Source organism: Anticarsia gemmatalis, chromosome Z (assembly GCF_050436995.1).
Source record: "Anticarsia gemmatalis isolate Benzon Research Colony breed Stoneville strain chromosome Z, ilAntGemm2 primary, whole genome shotgun sequence".
Lineage (NCBI taxonomy): Eukaryota > Metazoa > Arthropoda > Insecta > Lepidoptera > Erebidae > Anticarsia > Anticarsia gemmatalis.
In genome coordinates, this window is record NC_134776.1 from 14,392,501 (window position 1) to 14,407,603 (window position 15,103).

Below are 15,103 nucleotides of genomic sequence, written 5' to 3' on the forward strand. Positions count from 1 at the left end.
CGGGTAGATAGCTGTAAAAAGTAGGTAGAATAAAACTACTTAGTTTTATATTGAAATTTTATTAAACATAATTTACAAAATTCATAAAGAAACGGTACATTCAATTAAAAATAAATTATCTCGAAGCGAAGTGCTAGCTTAGCTCATCTCACGACAGAAGTGAGATGAGCAAGCTCTTCCTAATCTACTTTGATTACATTATCAAATTCAAGTTTTAAATAATAATCAGCTCTTTTTACAAAGCGCAGATATTATTACTATTCATTACACTTAGCAATACATTGTCAAAATGAAAAAAAAACTACATAGCTTAGACTTGTAACAGCTCATCAACAGTTTGGCAAGCTCTCTGACACTTTTGGAATTTTGTAAGTTACGATTTATATTGTTTTTTAATACACCAGTTTTACTGACATTACATCAAAAATATCACAATGGTGTGTCTACGATAACGATGACCCCGTTTTCGACAAGGGATGTATTCTCATACTATAGTATCGCAAATTCATAGAGGATTTGTTAAAAAAAAATTATAACCCAATGAAAAGTAGCTGTTTGGTGGTTTTTCTGAACAAGATATAATTTTCAGTGAAAAGGAAAATACCAATCGATTTCATCGTCATCAATATCGCGAAAGATATTGTCCAGTGTTTTCATTTAATTTAACTTTTTCATAGCTTGCCTTTCTATTAATAAGCTACAGTCTTAATAAATAACGAATACGATTTATAAATACACATTCTGGGAATGATACAATAGCCGTTCGAGTTGTCAAGAGGTAGCTTAGTCTATCTATTTAATATCGTATAAATATTAGAATATAATTATAACCTATATACTCCTTAAATCTAAGAATAATAAAAACAATTATATACAGAACTGATCACTCATACAACAAATTCAAGCATTATTATTTTGCACATAATACTCGGGCGATAACTTATTACTATTTGTAGTTTAAAATGTATTAGCACATTAACGTCCGCGCGTTTATGAAGCGATCATTTGGTCATAAATCCAACCAAGGCTGGAAATATGCTTGGCCTACCTTGGAATTAACAAAAGAAAATACCGAAACAAATTCTAAAAGTAGGTACAAGTGTCATGTAGTTTTTTTTTTCTCTTTTGTGCCGCTTAAATTTCGAAACTACAACGCATTTTTGTTGGGACGCAATGTACTAATGAATTCAAACAGAGTGCCATTGCACAAAATAATTAATATTTATACAGTTCACAGTTTCACACGCAAGTCATATAAAACTAAAATAATACGTTATAGGAATTAGTATAAAACATCTGATTGATTCAGTGGAGCTGAAAAGAAGGAAAAACATAAATTAATAACAAACGAAATAAGCAAATTTTGTATTCTCCTATTATGAAACTTTACCTCTTATTTAGTGTTAGATTCAAGGCCTGATTGGCCTCGAGCTCATTTTAGAAGACTCGTGTCTAGCAGTGGGCAGCAGAAGACTAAACTTATTTTATTTATACTTATGGACTTTTGAAGAAAATCAATGATTTTAAAGAAAATTTAAAGAAGACTTGCTCGGTGCTGCCGTACTTATTAACGATCTTTACGTGCCATTTTTGGTCAGATTTTTTAAAATACGAAAGTGCGTGGACCTAAATATACGAAATAAAGACATTAAGTTTAATGTTCAAATAATAATTATTTTTATATCGTAATTATTGTAGTATTATGTATTATCAGATGACCTAAATGACGCACTAACGGGCCGCACTTTTTCTGGGCTAGAGGTCGTGAGTTCGCAGTTTGGATTAGTCTCAATATCTCAATGTGTAGGCACGGCCTATGCCTGTGATATGTAGGTATCTATTTCTATACATTTAAGAATACGTTCGTATGAGATATCGCGTCACTACGAGAAATGGGTCAACCGTTATCTCAGCGATATCATAAGAATATACCACTTATTGTCGTATGCCTGTAAAATTAGTTCTAGAAATATTTTGTATGATTTAAATTAAATAAACGATCTTTAAAATAGAACGTTACTTGCAGCTTTCGAGACGAATTTTAGAAGCAAGCCAATGTGTGTAAGTATCTACTCGTATCAGGAAAATTTGTTATTTTTATACCAGAGACTAATGATCACATTTCCGTGAAAATAATATCGATATCGATTGATAACAGTCGTTGTTTTGTGATCGCCTTTATTTTCGTTATAGTGTAATACACTATAGTCCAACAACTTAGTGGGAAACCTTGTATACAAGGCGGAATAAACTAAATTCATAATTAAGAACGTTATTCACTTACAAACTTATGTAACGGCCAGCGGCTACTTTCTACAAACATCAATATCTCAATACTATATTAGGTATTGTACTTAGATAACTCGTGAATTGCAAGGCTCTCTAGTGACTTGTGAGACTATATTATCCTAGGATATATGGCACTTACCTGCAAAAGAATGGACAAATGCAGATGATGAAACTAAATCTACTTGTATGTGTAATACTCACAGCGCATAGACTGCGAAGCTGCGTAATCTCGCTTAATATGTGTTAACGAACTTAAGCTGGAAGCGGCTCTATGGACAGCTGAAGCAAATAATAATTAAATAAAATAATTATAATACTAAGTCGGGGAAAAAGTCTTTTCGCATTATAGTATGTATGAACTTGTAATAAAATCTTTTCTCTCACGAAAAAGTTCGAAATTTGGGTACCTCAAGAGCTCACTGAAAGAAACCTAATGATCCGTGTACCCATTTGTGATTCTTGAAACCAAAGAGATTTTATTACAAGTTCATATATACCTACTATAATGCGAAAAGACTTTTTCCCCCACGTAATATAACCAATGAGTCACACCAATGATTTTTGTTATGAGCATATTTAAAAACTAGGTACTTCAAGGATAAAAAATCTGTTTTTATTTTTTTCGTATCTTCAAAAATGACCGAGATATTAAACGTCAAAGTATGGCCTTCGCGCCAAACTCCGGCGAAGCGGCCGCACGGCCGTGTGACGTCATCTCACGACACTGCTATTTCGTTAGTACTTGCCGATACCTACATAGGCTCGTTGCGCTCTCGCGGTTTCGCTTTAAATAATTTGTTTTGCTTATAGTGGACAAACAAAATGGTTAGAAAATATTGTATTGTTCCTATGTGTACTAACTCCAGTGAAAAAACACCCCGAAAATTGTTTTCTGTACCATGTAAACTGTTTTATATTTTTGCAAAAGACACCTAGTCTAAAACTTAAAGCCCGGTTCTGATACTGTCAAGCGCAAATGTTAAATATAAGTTTTTTGCCTTTTGAACACTTCCTCAAGATCAAGATGCCATATCATGTTCGTACCTACCTAGCAATGAACTTCTACCTAACAGTTGATACTATTTAATAAGCAGTTCAATGACCTCACAGGAGGCGGCGAGCCGAGTGCGGCGGTTGAGTTGGCGTTGGTTTTTTGTTTTGAAAAAAGAACCCATGTTTATTAAATCTAATAATATCAAAATTAAAATGTTAGTTTAAAAGTTCTCATTACACACCCTATCATATAAGACTATCTACAGAGTAGATTCATGCGTTCATATGATAGCCATCAACCTGACTTAAGTCAGAGGCAGGGGTGACAATTTTGTTTTTTTATAATATTATTTTAAAACTATGTTTTCCAAATTTACACTTGGTAGGTACGTTACAATCATTATTTGTAATGCCAGTTCTAACAAACTTTCAATTTTATTGTTAACTACACACATAAATATTATTAGTAGTATACGAGTTCAACATTCTTTACCTGGGTCTAGTTGATGATTGTGTGCGTGGCGATCGAGATCGAGGATATCTTATTTTACAAAAAACACGATGATTAAATTTATAACACATACACATACTCAGACTCTTTAAATATTAAATGCAAATCACTTTTCAAATCAAAACTCCGCATCACCCGCAGTCGAACAAGCGTGTCTGTTGCGTCGTGACGTCAGCGCATAGCGCGCGAAGCAACGCAAATTTAAAAAAGCAGTGAAACTTTATAACGCTGTAACTTCGGTAATTTTGATCCGATTTTGATAAAACAAAAACTATTATTATCAGCATAAGTACACAAATTAAATGCAGTATGTGTAATAGTCATATTTTGATGTGCTGGTGTGACTCATTGCAAGCATTATTGCGGTAAACGGTGTTGCACTTTATACAAAAAGCACTTTGTATGACCACATCATTTTGCTATAATCATATTACAATAAAAAAACCTAGAACGAATAAAACTATGAACAAAACTGATAAGTCTTCTCTCTCATTGAGATTCAGCCCATTTGGTTCTTATACTTTAATCGATTGTTAGCTTTTTTGCAAGAATTTGTCAATCAAACGAAAGTCAACCAGGCGTCGCGACAGTTGATTCTTCTTTCAACAACTATTTATAGAATACAAGTTTTAATATTAATCACGCACCATTAAGTTTTTTTTTGTTTAGCTGTGTAGCGAACCCGGTTTTATGCATAATTCCGCCAATAACACAGTACCTATGTAATAAAATGCCTATATCAAAAATAAAAAAATGTATTTTTTAGACTGCTAATCAATCATGTTGAAACTGAAATCTCCACCATTGAGTTTAAACCAAATGCGTGAAGATGATAACTGTCATCATCTTTTCCTAATTTTTTTTTCAAACTTATTCTGTGTTATTGTTGGGCAAAGGTCTCTTCCAAACTTCTCCATCGGTCGCAATTCTCGGCCATATCCTGCCAATGTCTTATCTTTGCTTATGTAATATTATTATTACAAAGTAAGTACTTAACTGTCTCACACGTGATATTTATGTGACCGACATAATATGACAATCGATTGAAATACTGATGAATAAATAATATAATGTACATATTTATAGTGCTTGGACATGAAAGGCACTTTAGCCAGCATACCGTTACAATTTAATCGACTGTGTAAGCGTGATAGATCAGTGTAGATGTGTTTAAGGAAGCAGAAAAATAAAGTGCAACACACGCCAAATAACTTTGTGGATCGGAATATAGCCGTAAATAACTGCGGGGTAGTAAATTATTATCAAAACACGGGATTTAGGAGAAGCGGGTAGGTAATGTAACGGATGAACGCTGTTGTTACGTTTCACTTTCTTGCACTTATCTCCTAAATCCTTACTTCGGTTATTTTACGTCGTAGCAGCTTACGACTATATTCGGACACACAGAGTTCAAGTGCTATAAGGTGGTAAATATGAATGTCTTACATGCTTTTCTGACGGATTGGAGGGCGGTGTAATCAGGTAGTGGAACGGGGGGGAGGTCTTCGTCCGGAGGGAGCTGGTCCCGCATGCGGTGCGCGGACGCTGGTATATACGCCCAGGGAAGCTGCCCCTGCAGCTCGGCCGTTGTTCCACGCCGTCTGCACAATCACACATATATCTTTACTTCAAAAGGAAATAGTAACAGCGATTTCACACCCGACGTTTTTAAGTACGAAGCAAGGATTGAATTGACACGCATTGAAAATGTGCATGGTGTGAAAACGCCATTAAATTATGATCGCAAATCCCGACACCGACCTTAATCTATGAGTAAAATGTTTTAAAAACTGCATGATGATGGGTCACACGACGTGTTTTACGCCGCGGTGAATGTACAGTACAGGCGCATGAACTACAACCTTAAAAAACGAAAAGGACAAATATCACAGTGTCATACATTTTTCTTCAAGAATTCTTAAAAGAAGCGAGAGTACCGAAAATAAAATAACATTGTCTACTGTATTTAATGGTAAAATGACTGACATGAATGAGTCTTTTACAAGATAAATTGTCTTACCGAAGAAGTCTCGGACCGAGACAGAAGACTCATTCAGACTGAAACGATAACGATTTATATTTATTTCACTAAGCATACTTAGTTCAAAAAGAGAAAGGCCCGATTTGGCAGAATTTTATAAATGTGTTACACATCTTCTTTTCTCTTCCTAGCCCCTCTGATACACGGAGAACACGACATGTTTTCCCGTTTCACTCAGCCGCCATCGTTCCCTAATTTTGGCTGAAGCCTTTAAGTTCTATCACACAAAAAGACAAGGTCACATCAAAAGGTTGATAGAAGTGAGTGAAACAAGAAACCATGCCATGATCAACAGTAAAATATTTGTTGTATTATGACTGACCCTCGTCCGTCTGCCTGCGAGGTGGTAGCAAGTTGCGGCATGGACTGCGACACGCGGGGCGGAGAGCTGCGACCCGAAGTGTCAATGACGGCGCCGTCCAACCGCCGCTGTTGTTCCGCTATTATGTTCTCCAGTCGCTGAGGGAGAGACAACAGGCTCTCCGGGAAGTTCACTGTTCGCTTCTTGTCTATGTCCAAGTGTTGTGCCCGTGGTGACCTGAATAAACACACCCATGACTAAATCGAACGTATACAAATCTCCATTCAACTGTTTCCAATTAATAACTCTGTGTTCCGGTAGATCAGAATGAGTTCTGATAAGATAAATGAATAAAATTCAACCGAAGAAGCCTATAGAATTGAACACAACCCAATCACCTCACTTTTCTTGCAAGGCATCTGCCTTGCAATCTTATCTACCATAATATTACCATGATGAGGATATTATCTGGGGGCGCGGTAGAGCCTTGGGTAGATTTTACAGAATGTTTTTGGTGGGATGTAATTTTTTAGTAAAACAATACTCACACATCAGGCGAAGCTTCAACAGATTCAGGATTAGAATTCCTTCGATGAACATCGGGCATAGACAGCTTTCTGTACAAGAATGTTTTCATCCGTCGGAACGACTTGCTTAGTCCTGCGCGAGGTATTCTCGTGGTACGTTGGCTCTCGCTAGGGATGCTGGTGTCTTCGTCCCTGTCACTCATAGTGATGGGCAGAGGGGGGGTAGGCGTCGGTAAGGGGGATGATTGGACTCCAGTCGATACTTGGACTGGTACCGCGGGTTGAGGAGCAGCCTGCACTTGTTCTTGTGATTCCACTTGCTAGAACGAGGTAAAGTTTGTGAACAGAATTATTAAGATGTAAAGAGTACCATTCTTTGATTTCGTGGAGTGGGAAGTGACTTAAAGCCCATTTTTCCCATATCTTTTTTTAATTTCACTTTTGTTACAAAAAAACCTCTCATAGCTTCGGATTCCCAACAATCGGGGATCACAGGCGGAACCTTGTCTCAATAGTTTTAACAAATTTTGCATAACTGTATCATATAAAAAAGTAAGTTTTATTATTTAAAACTAAGTTTTACGTTAAAGGAGATCATCCAGGCTCCATACATTTTTGGGCCTTTTTTCAAAGTGCCGGCCAACAAAAAAAAGTGGCATGTATCGATAGAGCTAGCCATTTGAAGCAATAGTTAGTATGGCACGAAACCGGTAGGATCGCTTTGAACCGAGTTATACAGGTTTGAAGATTCATAATATTCAAACATTAATTCATTTCTGAAAGTACTGTGAAACATAAAATAATGATTGATTTTGCTAGAATTAACTCTTTAAAGCAAACGACCACTCTGAAGTTGATTTCAGGTCGTAAGGACACGTATCAACTCGGAAACGGGTCGTCACCATATCAACTCGAGCTCATCGGTATTATTTGTATGTAATTCCCTACTGTAACACACTTATCGGAATCGTTATGTGATCGCCCCGGCTCACGACCATAGGAGTGGTTCGTATGCGCATTATGCATACACCAGCACCCCAGGGTGGAGTGCAGGACTATGTGCAAATTCCAATAGAAGGGCGGGCATACCTTCTAAACCGCAACATGTGTCCTCATAACAAGGGCCCTCATCACAAATGGTGCCCGAAGCACAAAATATTGTTCCACATGCCGATGAGTCGGACATAACAACCCAACGGCAACACTCTAGGTGACCTCTTACCTAGACGATGGTTTGTTAGTTGCACACAATCGAGGGTGCGGCCCCTTGGGTTCGCTAAGGGAAGATGCGCTGACCTTGCGGTAGTCGCCAGTGACCAGTCCAGTTGCGACGCATTGAGGCGCCGGGGGAATCAAACTCGCACCTAAGGGGCCGCACCCTCGGTTGTATGCAACTAACAAACCATCGTCTAGGTAAGAGGTCATCTAGAGTGTTGCCGTTGGGTTGTTATGTCCGACTCATTGGCATGTGGAACAATATTTTGTGCTTCGGGCACGATTTGTGATGAGGGCCCTTGTTATAGGGAACCATGTTGCGGTTTAGAAGGTATACCCACAAATCTATCGGAATTTGCACATAGCCCCGCACTCCACCGTGGGTGCTGGTGTATGCATAATGCGCATACGAACCACTCCTATAGTCGTGAGCCGGGGCGATCACATAACGATTCCGATAATTAGTGTGTTACAGTAGGGAATTACATACAAATAATACTGATGAGCTCGAGTTGATACGGTGACGACCCGTTTCCGAGTTGATACGTGTGCTTACGACCTTAAATCAACTTCAGAGTGTTCGTTTGCTTTAGATAGTTAATTCTAGCAAAATCAATCATTATTTTATGTTTCACAGCACTTTCAGAAATGAATTAATGTTTGAATATTATGAATCTTCAAACCTGTATAACTCGGTTCAAAGCGATCCTACCGGTTTCGTGCCATACTAACTATTGCTTCAAATGGCTAGCTCTATCGATACATGCCACTTTTTTTTGTTGGCCGGCACTTTGAAAAAAGGCCCAAAATGGATGATCTCCTTTCAAGTGCAAATACTAACAACAATATCCGTCTTAGTTTCTGGCTTAATGTTGAGAGAGACGATGACTAGTATGAGCAGGAACACGTTGAGGAGGAAGAGCACGACGAAGCGCGAGTACACCAGAACCATGACCCACGCCGCCCACGACGTGTCCAGGGACACGCTCGCCGTGCCGGACGCCGTGCCGCCGATGAAGTCCATTATATCGCTCAGTGTCTGGGAACAACGGGATCTTTATCATGATTTTTTATAGGGGAATATTACTACTTTGTTATTTGGCACATATTCCTATGGATATTACATTCGGCCATCAGAAAGACGGATTATAATTCACGTATGTTTATTGAATGTCGTAGTTATCACCAAGACACTTCTTTTGCAGCGTATTTACCTGAGGTAATATGCGTGGTCAATAAATGTGTGGTACAAATACATCATGGCACTAGATTTACTCTGATTTTGAAATAAAAACCTAAGTAATTTTATAAGGACTAAAAGCGCTATTAATGTTGACAGTTGCGTTATTTTTTCATTAAATTTAATAATAGAAACGAATATCAATCACAGAAAATTTTACATAATTATCATTATTAATTGCACAATAAGTATCTTTTAAAAAATATTAGAAGCAGAGATTATAATCTCTGATTCGAATAATTTTTGACCGATAAAAGCGAATCAAAGATAGTGTCGTAATATTACCCTTGTGTGGAATGAGTCATTGGCATACGTGACGGTGGCCACCAGGTCCAGGATACAGATGGCCACGGTGATGATGATCCATGGCCATCGCATGCTCTTCGACTGCTTGTTCCTTGCGCCACCCACTAGACAAGTATAAATTATGAAATTTTTTTTTTTTTTTTTATTTCGAATTGCGAATGGCAAGGGAAGTTCGTAAGGATCGTACTCATTGAATTTTTATTTATGAATGCGAATGAGGCAAGGGAAGGGTGGTTTGTAAAGATCGTACTAAGGGGCTTTCTTTGGTCTCTGCCTATGTATGTATTTGTTTTAACTGTATAGAAACATCTTTCAGATTCGTACAACTTTTCAAAGTAGTCACAAAGTAGTCGTATCATGTAGTGTTCTTTAAAAGCGATTTTAGATTTGTTTATATGTTCTACTTCCTCTAAATACATAAGTATTAGCTAGCTAAAGAAAAAGCAATCTTTTAGATTCATATGCATTGCAAATCTGTCAAGTAAATATGGTTTTCTAACAATACACTAGTAGTCGAAGTATTATTGTGATTTAGCCAAGTCAAATTTCATAAACATATCCTTAGCTCCAATGAAGCTTGAACTAAAAACGATTTATTTATCAACCATTTACATCAATAGACTTGGTAGTATGCCTAATTTCATGAAAATATCCTGAGCTTCAATTACCCTGAAACTACTTTCTTTCATCTATTCACATCAACAAGTTTGCCTAAAATATCATTATTTAAAAATACACTTACAAATTATAACAACACTCGTAATGATCCATAGTACACTAAGCCCGAGACCGATGCAGTTGATAATGAAGGTCCTGAACGCAGGCAGCGGCAGATTAGTCAGCAGGACGAAGGCTTCGTTCACAATGCCATCTATCGACTCACCGATGTTGATCCGACCTCCGCATGGACTGGGGTCTGTAACAAACCACCTGCGATATGAGATATCTGAACATTTATGATCCATTTTGTTTGTTAAATGCTTAATAGTTGCCGTAAAAAAATATTTACATTGAATAGTTTTACGGGGTTATGAATTTAATGTGATTTGCTAATAAGTTTCTGGTCAAGTCAAAGTCAAAGTCAAATATTCTTTATTTCATAAACTTTAACAAGTATTTGAAATCGTCAATTTTTTTTTATTTATCACCGTTTCGGAAAAGCTGTTGCTTGTGAGAAGAAACGGCAAGAAACTCACGGCTTGCTCTTTTTAAATGTCAATATTTCCAAATTAATAACAATGTCAACAATGGTATTGAAACATTATTATATTAAACAAAAATGAAATATATTGCAAATAAATATTTAGTGTATTACTTCACTCGCCTCTTAATATCAGTATTGACTCCCATTTTATGTTTGCTGTCAATCCGTCAGATAAATCTAAGAGTAGCTGTAGCCCATTGGTTATACATACCGGGTAAAATTGATCGATTTGTAATTCAGTGGGTGCACCTCTGATCATCTTTACAATCAAACCATAGCTAATTAAAAACGCACTGTCAGACGAATAAATGTTTATTAGCTATAATAATAACCAAAACAGCCCAATTAGTAGCAAGCTCTGTATCAAAGACAAATGGTTACTTACTATGGAAGTAGAGTATTTTAATGTAGATCAGCAGTGGTAGCCCCCTCAGGAAGTCGAGGACACAGAAATACTGCGCCAGACTCCAACCAGTGAGGACCAGCTGTATTCCCGCTTGCAGCTGAAGTAAAAAACAACATCTAGAATAATATATCTTTGCATATCTACTTTTTTGATAGGTCTGATTTTTGACTTTCGCAAATGCAATACGGATATTTGTAATACCATCACATATAGGCAAGGTATAACTTCGAAGTAAGAAGTTATACCTTGTACTTCCTTACAAGACTTATTTCATAATTCATTGGTAGCCCTTGAAAATAGTAACATTTATGTTCTTACCTACATAAAACTAAGTTTTTAGGTTTTTAATCTGATAAAGTCAGTGTCATCGTGCATTTCTTGTCAACATCTATTAATTAGATCTATAGGCTACATCAGAACTAAATATTACAGACAGCTGAAAGCCGTGTGAAAAATTCAGTAAGTATTCATTTAGTACTTTAATTTGTAGGTCTACTTACTCAATTACTATTTTATTCAAGACGCAAACCATTTATTTTGTTTCAGTTACTTATAGTGCTATGACGCGTCTGTGCCAAATCATATATATTTTTTAATTAACGTCTCTATAGATATATTATAGCAGTCTTAGTACAAATATAAATTCCAGTATACACGATCCTAAAGTTTTAGTTCAAAATGAGAGAACAAGGAAACATTGTTCATTGATATCAGTAATATTTCGTAAACCGATCATAGTATTAGTGTTGATATTACGTGCTTACATAGGTACTATAGAAATTCCGTGTCACATTATGACGAGACCGTTATTGATAAGATAAATGAAATACCTATGTTCGTACTATTTTGTTAATATTATTAGTCACTAATACATGGTATGCAAAGGTAATCGGTGAACAAAAATGTTGAGTGCCGGAAGAATTGAATATATTGAATGTATAGGCATATACAGTCATGAGCACGAAGAAAGGCAGTTAAAATCAGACTGTCTAAAACCGGTATGAATTCTATGGTGCCTTAAACTTCAACTTCTTCAACATAACATTGTGTTAATGTTTTGCTAGCTAAACATTTTTGCTGCAGTTTTAGCCTTGACACACTCTTTTAGGTTGTCAGGAAAAATACACAAAACTGCACATTAGGTCAATCAGCCGCTTTGAGAATCTATACTTTCGAGAATACGTCCTAATTTTTCTCTAGAGATCTGATCTGAATGTTGGCCGTTGAATAATTCGAATAAAATAAAACTGCATAAGTATATGTGAACCAAGAACTTTGAGTTGGATATGTAGTTAAAGTTATATTTATTTTAGATAAAGAACCAGCATATTCGGGAAATTTGACAGTTGCGGATATTATTTTGTAGATAAACCTTAGTATTCTAAGACTATTTTGTGTGTGTAATGTCATTCTATGCTCACGAGTGTACCCGGTAACTGAAGACGTTGCGACAGTGATTACCTCACATTGTAATTGTGTTAATTCATGAATGTGGCGTGTAAACAACATTGTTCTAAGCGAACCATTGTACTCAATGATTTGTTATAGAACTGTTTATAATTTATACAGACACTGCCCCTGTACAGAACCTTATTGTTTGTTATTGACTTATTGTCAACGCGGAAGCGATTAGACTCCTGATATCTTATGCGATGGTCATTAATCCCTCGATTATTTAATGTTAGAAATTATTTGATCTATATAAATGCGCATTATTATGAACTTGTAACATCTATACCATGTGAAAATAAATAAATTATACATAGCATGAAATAATATTTCAGGAATTTTACTAACGATATTTCAATACATGTCATTTTAAAGTTGTCTCAACTACGCGACGTAACTAGAAACAGAAGTGTTTTATAAATCGAGGTGAAAATAGGCTCTTCCGCTCATGTCACCGTTTCAGTTCACGTTTGTTATAAACAATTGTCTGATTAATCATTCTTGTCGATTAACACACAAAAGATAATAGTACTACCGGGGATATTTGAATTATTCTAATCAGCTAAAGTAGACTAAACTATGCTAGGATTTTCATTCAATTTTAATTAGACAATGAGTACCTATAGGTGCTAATTATATGATTGATATATGTTACTGTAAAAGGGAATTTACAAATCAGGCTTAGAAGTATTAGAAGTATTTTTGCATTATAGTATGTATGATCTTGTAATAAAATCTTTTCTCTACAAAAAAAAGTTCGATATTTGGGTAGGCTACCTCACGAGGTTACTGAAAGAAACCTAATGAACCGTGTACTCATTTGTTATTCTTGAAACCAAAGAGATTTTATTACAAGTCCATACATACTATAATGCGAAAAGACTTTTTCTCCGATCTAATATGTTATTCAAGCACAAAATATGTTATAAGGAGCACTAAATGCTATGCACATCATCGTATTTTAGAAGCGGTAGTAGCACAAAAGTTAGGGTATCGCCTTAGCGAATAGGTCAAGACGATCTTCGACTTCCAATAAATGTTATACCATGTCGCTTGCATAGATGTGAATCCGTAGGATGATAGGTGATTTATGATTGTAGTATTTTTACGTTAAAATACAGCGAGTAAATTATAAAAATATTTTGTTTCTGCCGTCACCTACGTAAAAAAGGTGCAGATGTAAGTTTCGTTTGGTCTTTGCTATATTAGTAATTTAAAAAAAATGAAGGGCGATGGCACTTTCCTTTTCGCACGGTTAGTAGTCAACCTAGTAAATATTAATTACTGAGATACTGAGCCACATTAGATTTATTCGCAAGTAGGTAAACATGCTGTACGGTATCTAGAGAGAGTTTATTTACTTTCTAATTCTTTATTATAATATTATGCTTGTGTTGCTACAGTTTTGAACCGAGAGTAGTATTTTAGTTATTGACGTAGGCCCGTAGATCATAATAGCAACAGTGGTTTCCTATTAACACGTGGCTTGTCCAAAATGTTTGACGCTATATCGTTATCAGTGACAGAAAGACCCAACTGATAAAGATACCGATATTCTTTACTATCATCTCATGCTTCACTGTCGATTCAATTATTGCCAAGCGTTCCATTTCCTATTACGATGACCGAATATTATCTGGCTGACTTAGTACTAAGGTATTTATTGGTTCATAAGCGTATGGTGTTATCAATGGATTCCACATAGCGAAATAAATAAAACTCGATTATATTATTATCTTAAACATCAGAGGTACTACTATATAAAATAATTTTATCAATTCCTAGAATTTAGTTAATTATAATACGTAGTTTATCTGCGAAATAAATAATTAACACCTACCTGTTCTTTTGTTTACATTATTTACAAAATATACAAATTAGATATGTAGAAAAAATATCTATCATACAATTTTTTGAGGAACCACATATTTTTTGACAAATTATAAAATTTTGACCATATCACACTGTAATAATGATCACAACCTGAATTTTATAAATCATAAAACAAGCCAGCCGTAACATTTAGCTGTATTCATCGAACCTTTACGCAAACACACAACAGACATGAAATACACATCTTAATTCGCTTTGCAAATACACCAAGATATATATTTTTCTAAGATTTGTTTAACGTAGTTTCACTTCGTACACTACTAGGTTAATCTGCGCCAGCATATAAACGACATCACACATTCAAAGATACAATTACATCTAGCATACAATGCGAACTTGAGGTCATACATAAGAAAATATTAATTGATTAATAAGACTTACCAGGGTGGTGACGCCGGCGAAGACCATAATTCTATTGAGTGTCATGGTGTCAAGGCATTCGGTGGCCTAAGTCCGCTGAATGGAATGTGAGCGTATCCGATATGAGCGGGCAGCGAGTGTATCTCGGTCCCCGGCGCAGAACAGCATCACACTGATAGGTCGCCCAAACCGACTCTTTCGCAGAGATAACGCATCTATCGGCTATTGTACCTACGCCAAACATTGCATTGTGATCATGCACGTCACCATATCTTGAACTAGATCGTAATCTACTCTAATCTTCTGATACTTTACTTCTATAATACATACTAACAACACCAACACAGACTTAGATATAGTTATGTTTC

At 36.0% G+C, this 15,103-nt stretch overlaps 1 protein-coding gene across 2 annotated transcripts; it reads right to left on the bottom strand.

Annotated features, from left to right (window-relative positions):
• Positions 1 to 50: 50 nt before the first annotated feature.
• LOC142986640 (uncharacterized) lies at positions 51 to 15,011 on the bottom strand. 2 transcript variants are annotated; one of them, XR_012960411.1, is made up of 11 exons: positions 14,757 to 15,011; positions 11,013 to 11,130; positions 10,166 to 10,339; positions 9,403 to 9,527; positions 8,719 to 8,916; positions 6,684 to 6,982; positions 6,157 to 6,372; positions 5,814 to 5,851; positions 5,240 to 5,394; positions 2,491 to 2,568; positions 51 to 1,314 (listed from the first exon to the last, which is right to left on the bottom strand). XR_012960411.1 is itself a non-coding variant. In XM_076135189.1 (10 exons), the coding sequence occupies exons 1-10, from the start codon at positions 14,799 to 14,801 to the stop codon at positions 1,283 to 1,285; spliced, it is 1,440 nt and encodes a 479-aa protein (XP_075991304.1). In that variant the 5' UTR covers positions 14,802 to 14,989; the 3' UTR covers positions 51 to 1,282. The 2 variants fall into 2 exon arrangements, 1 of the variants encoding a protein (XP_075991304.1); XM_076135189.1 differs by lacking the exon at positions 5,814 to 5,851 and having other exon boundaries at positions 14,757 to 14,989.
• Between the last annotated feature and the right edge of the window lie 92 nt (positions 15,012 to 15,103).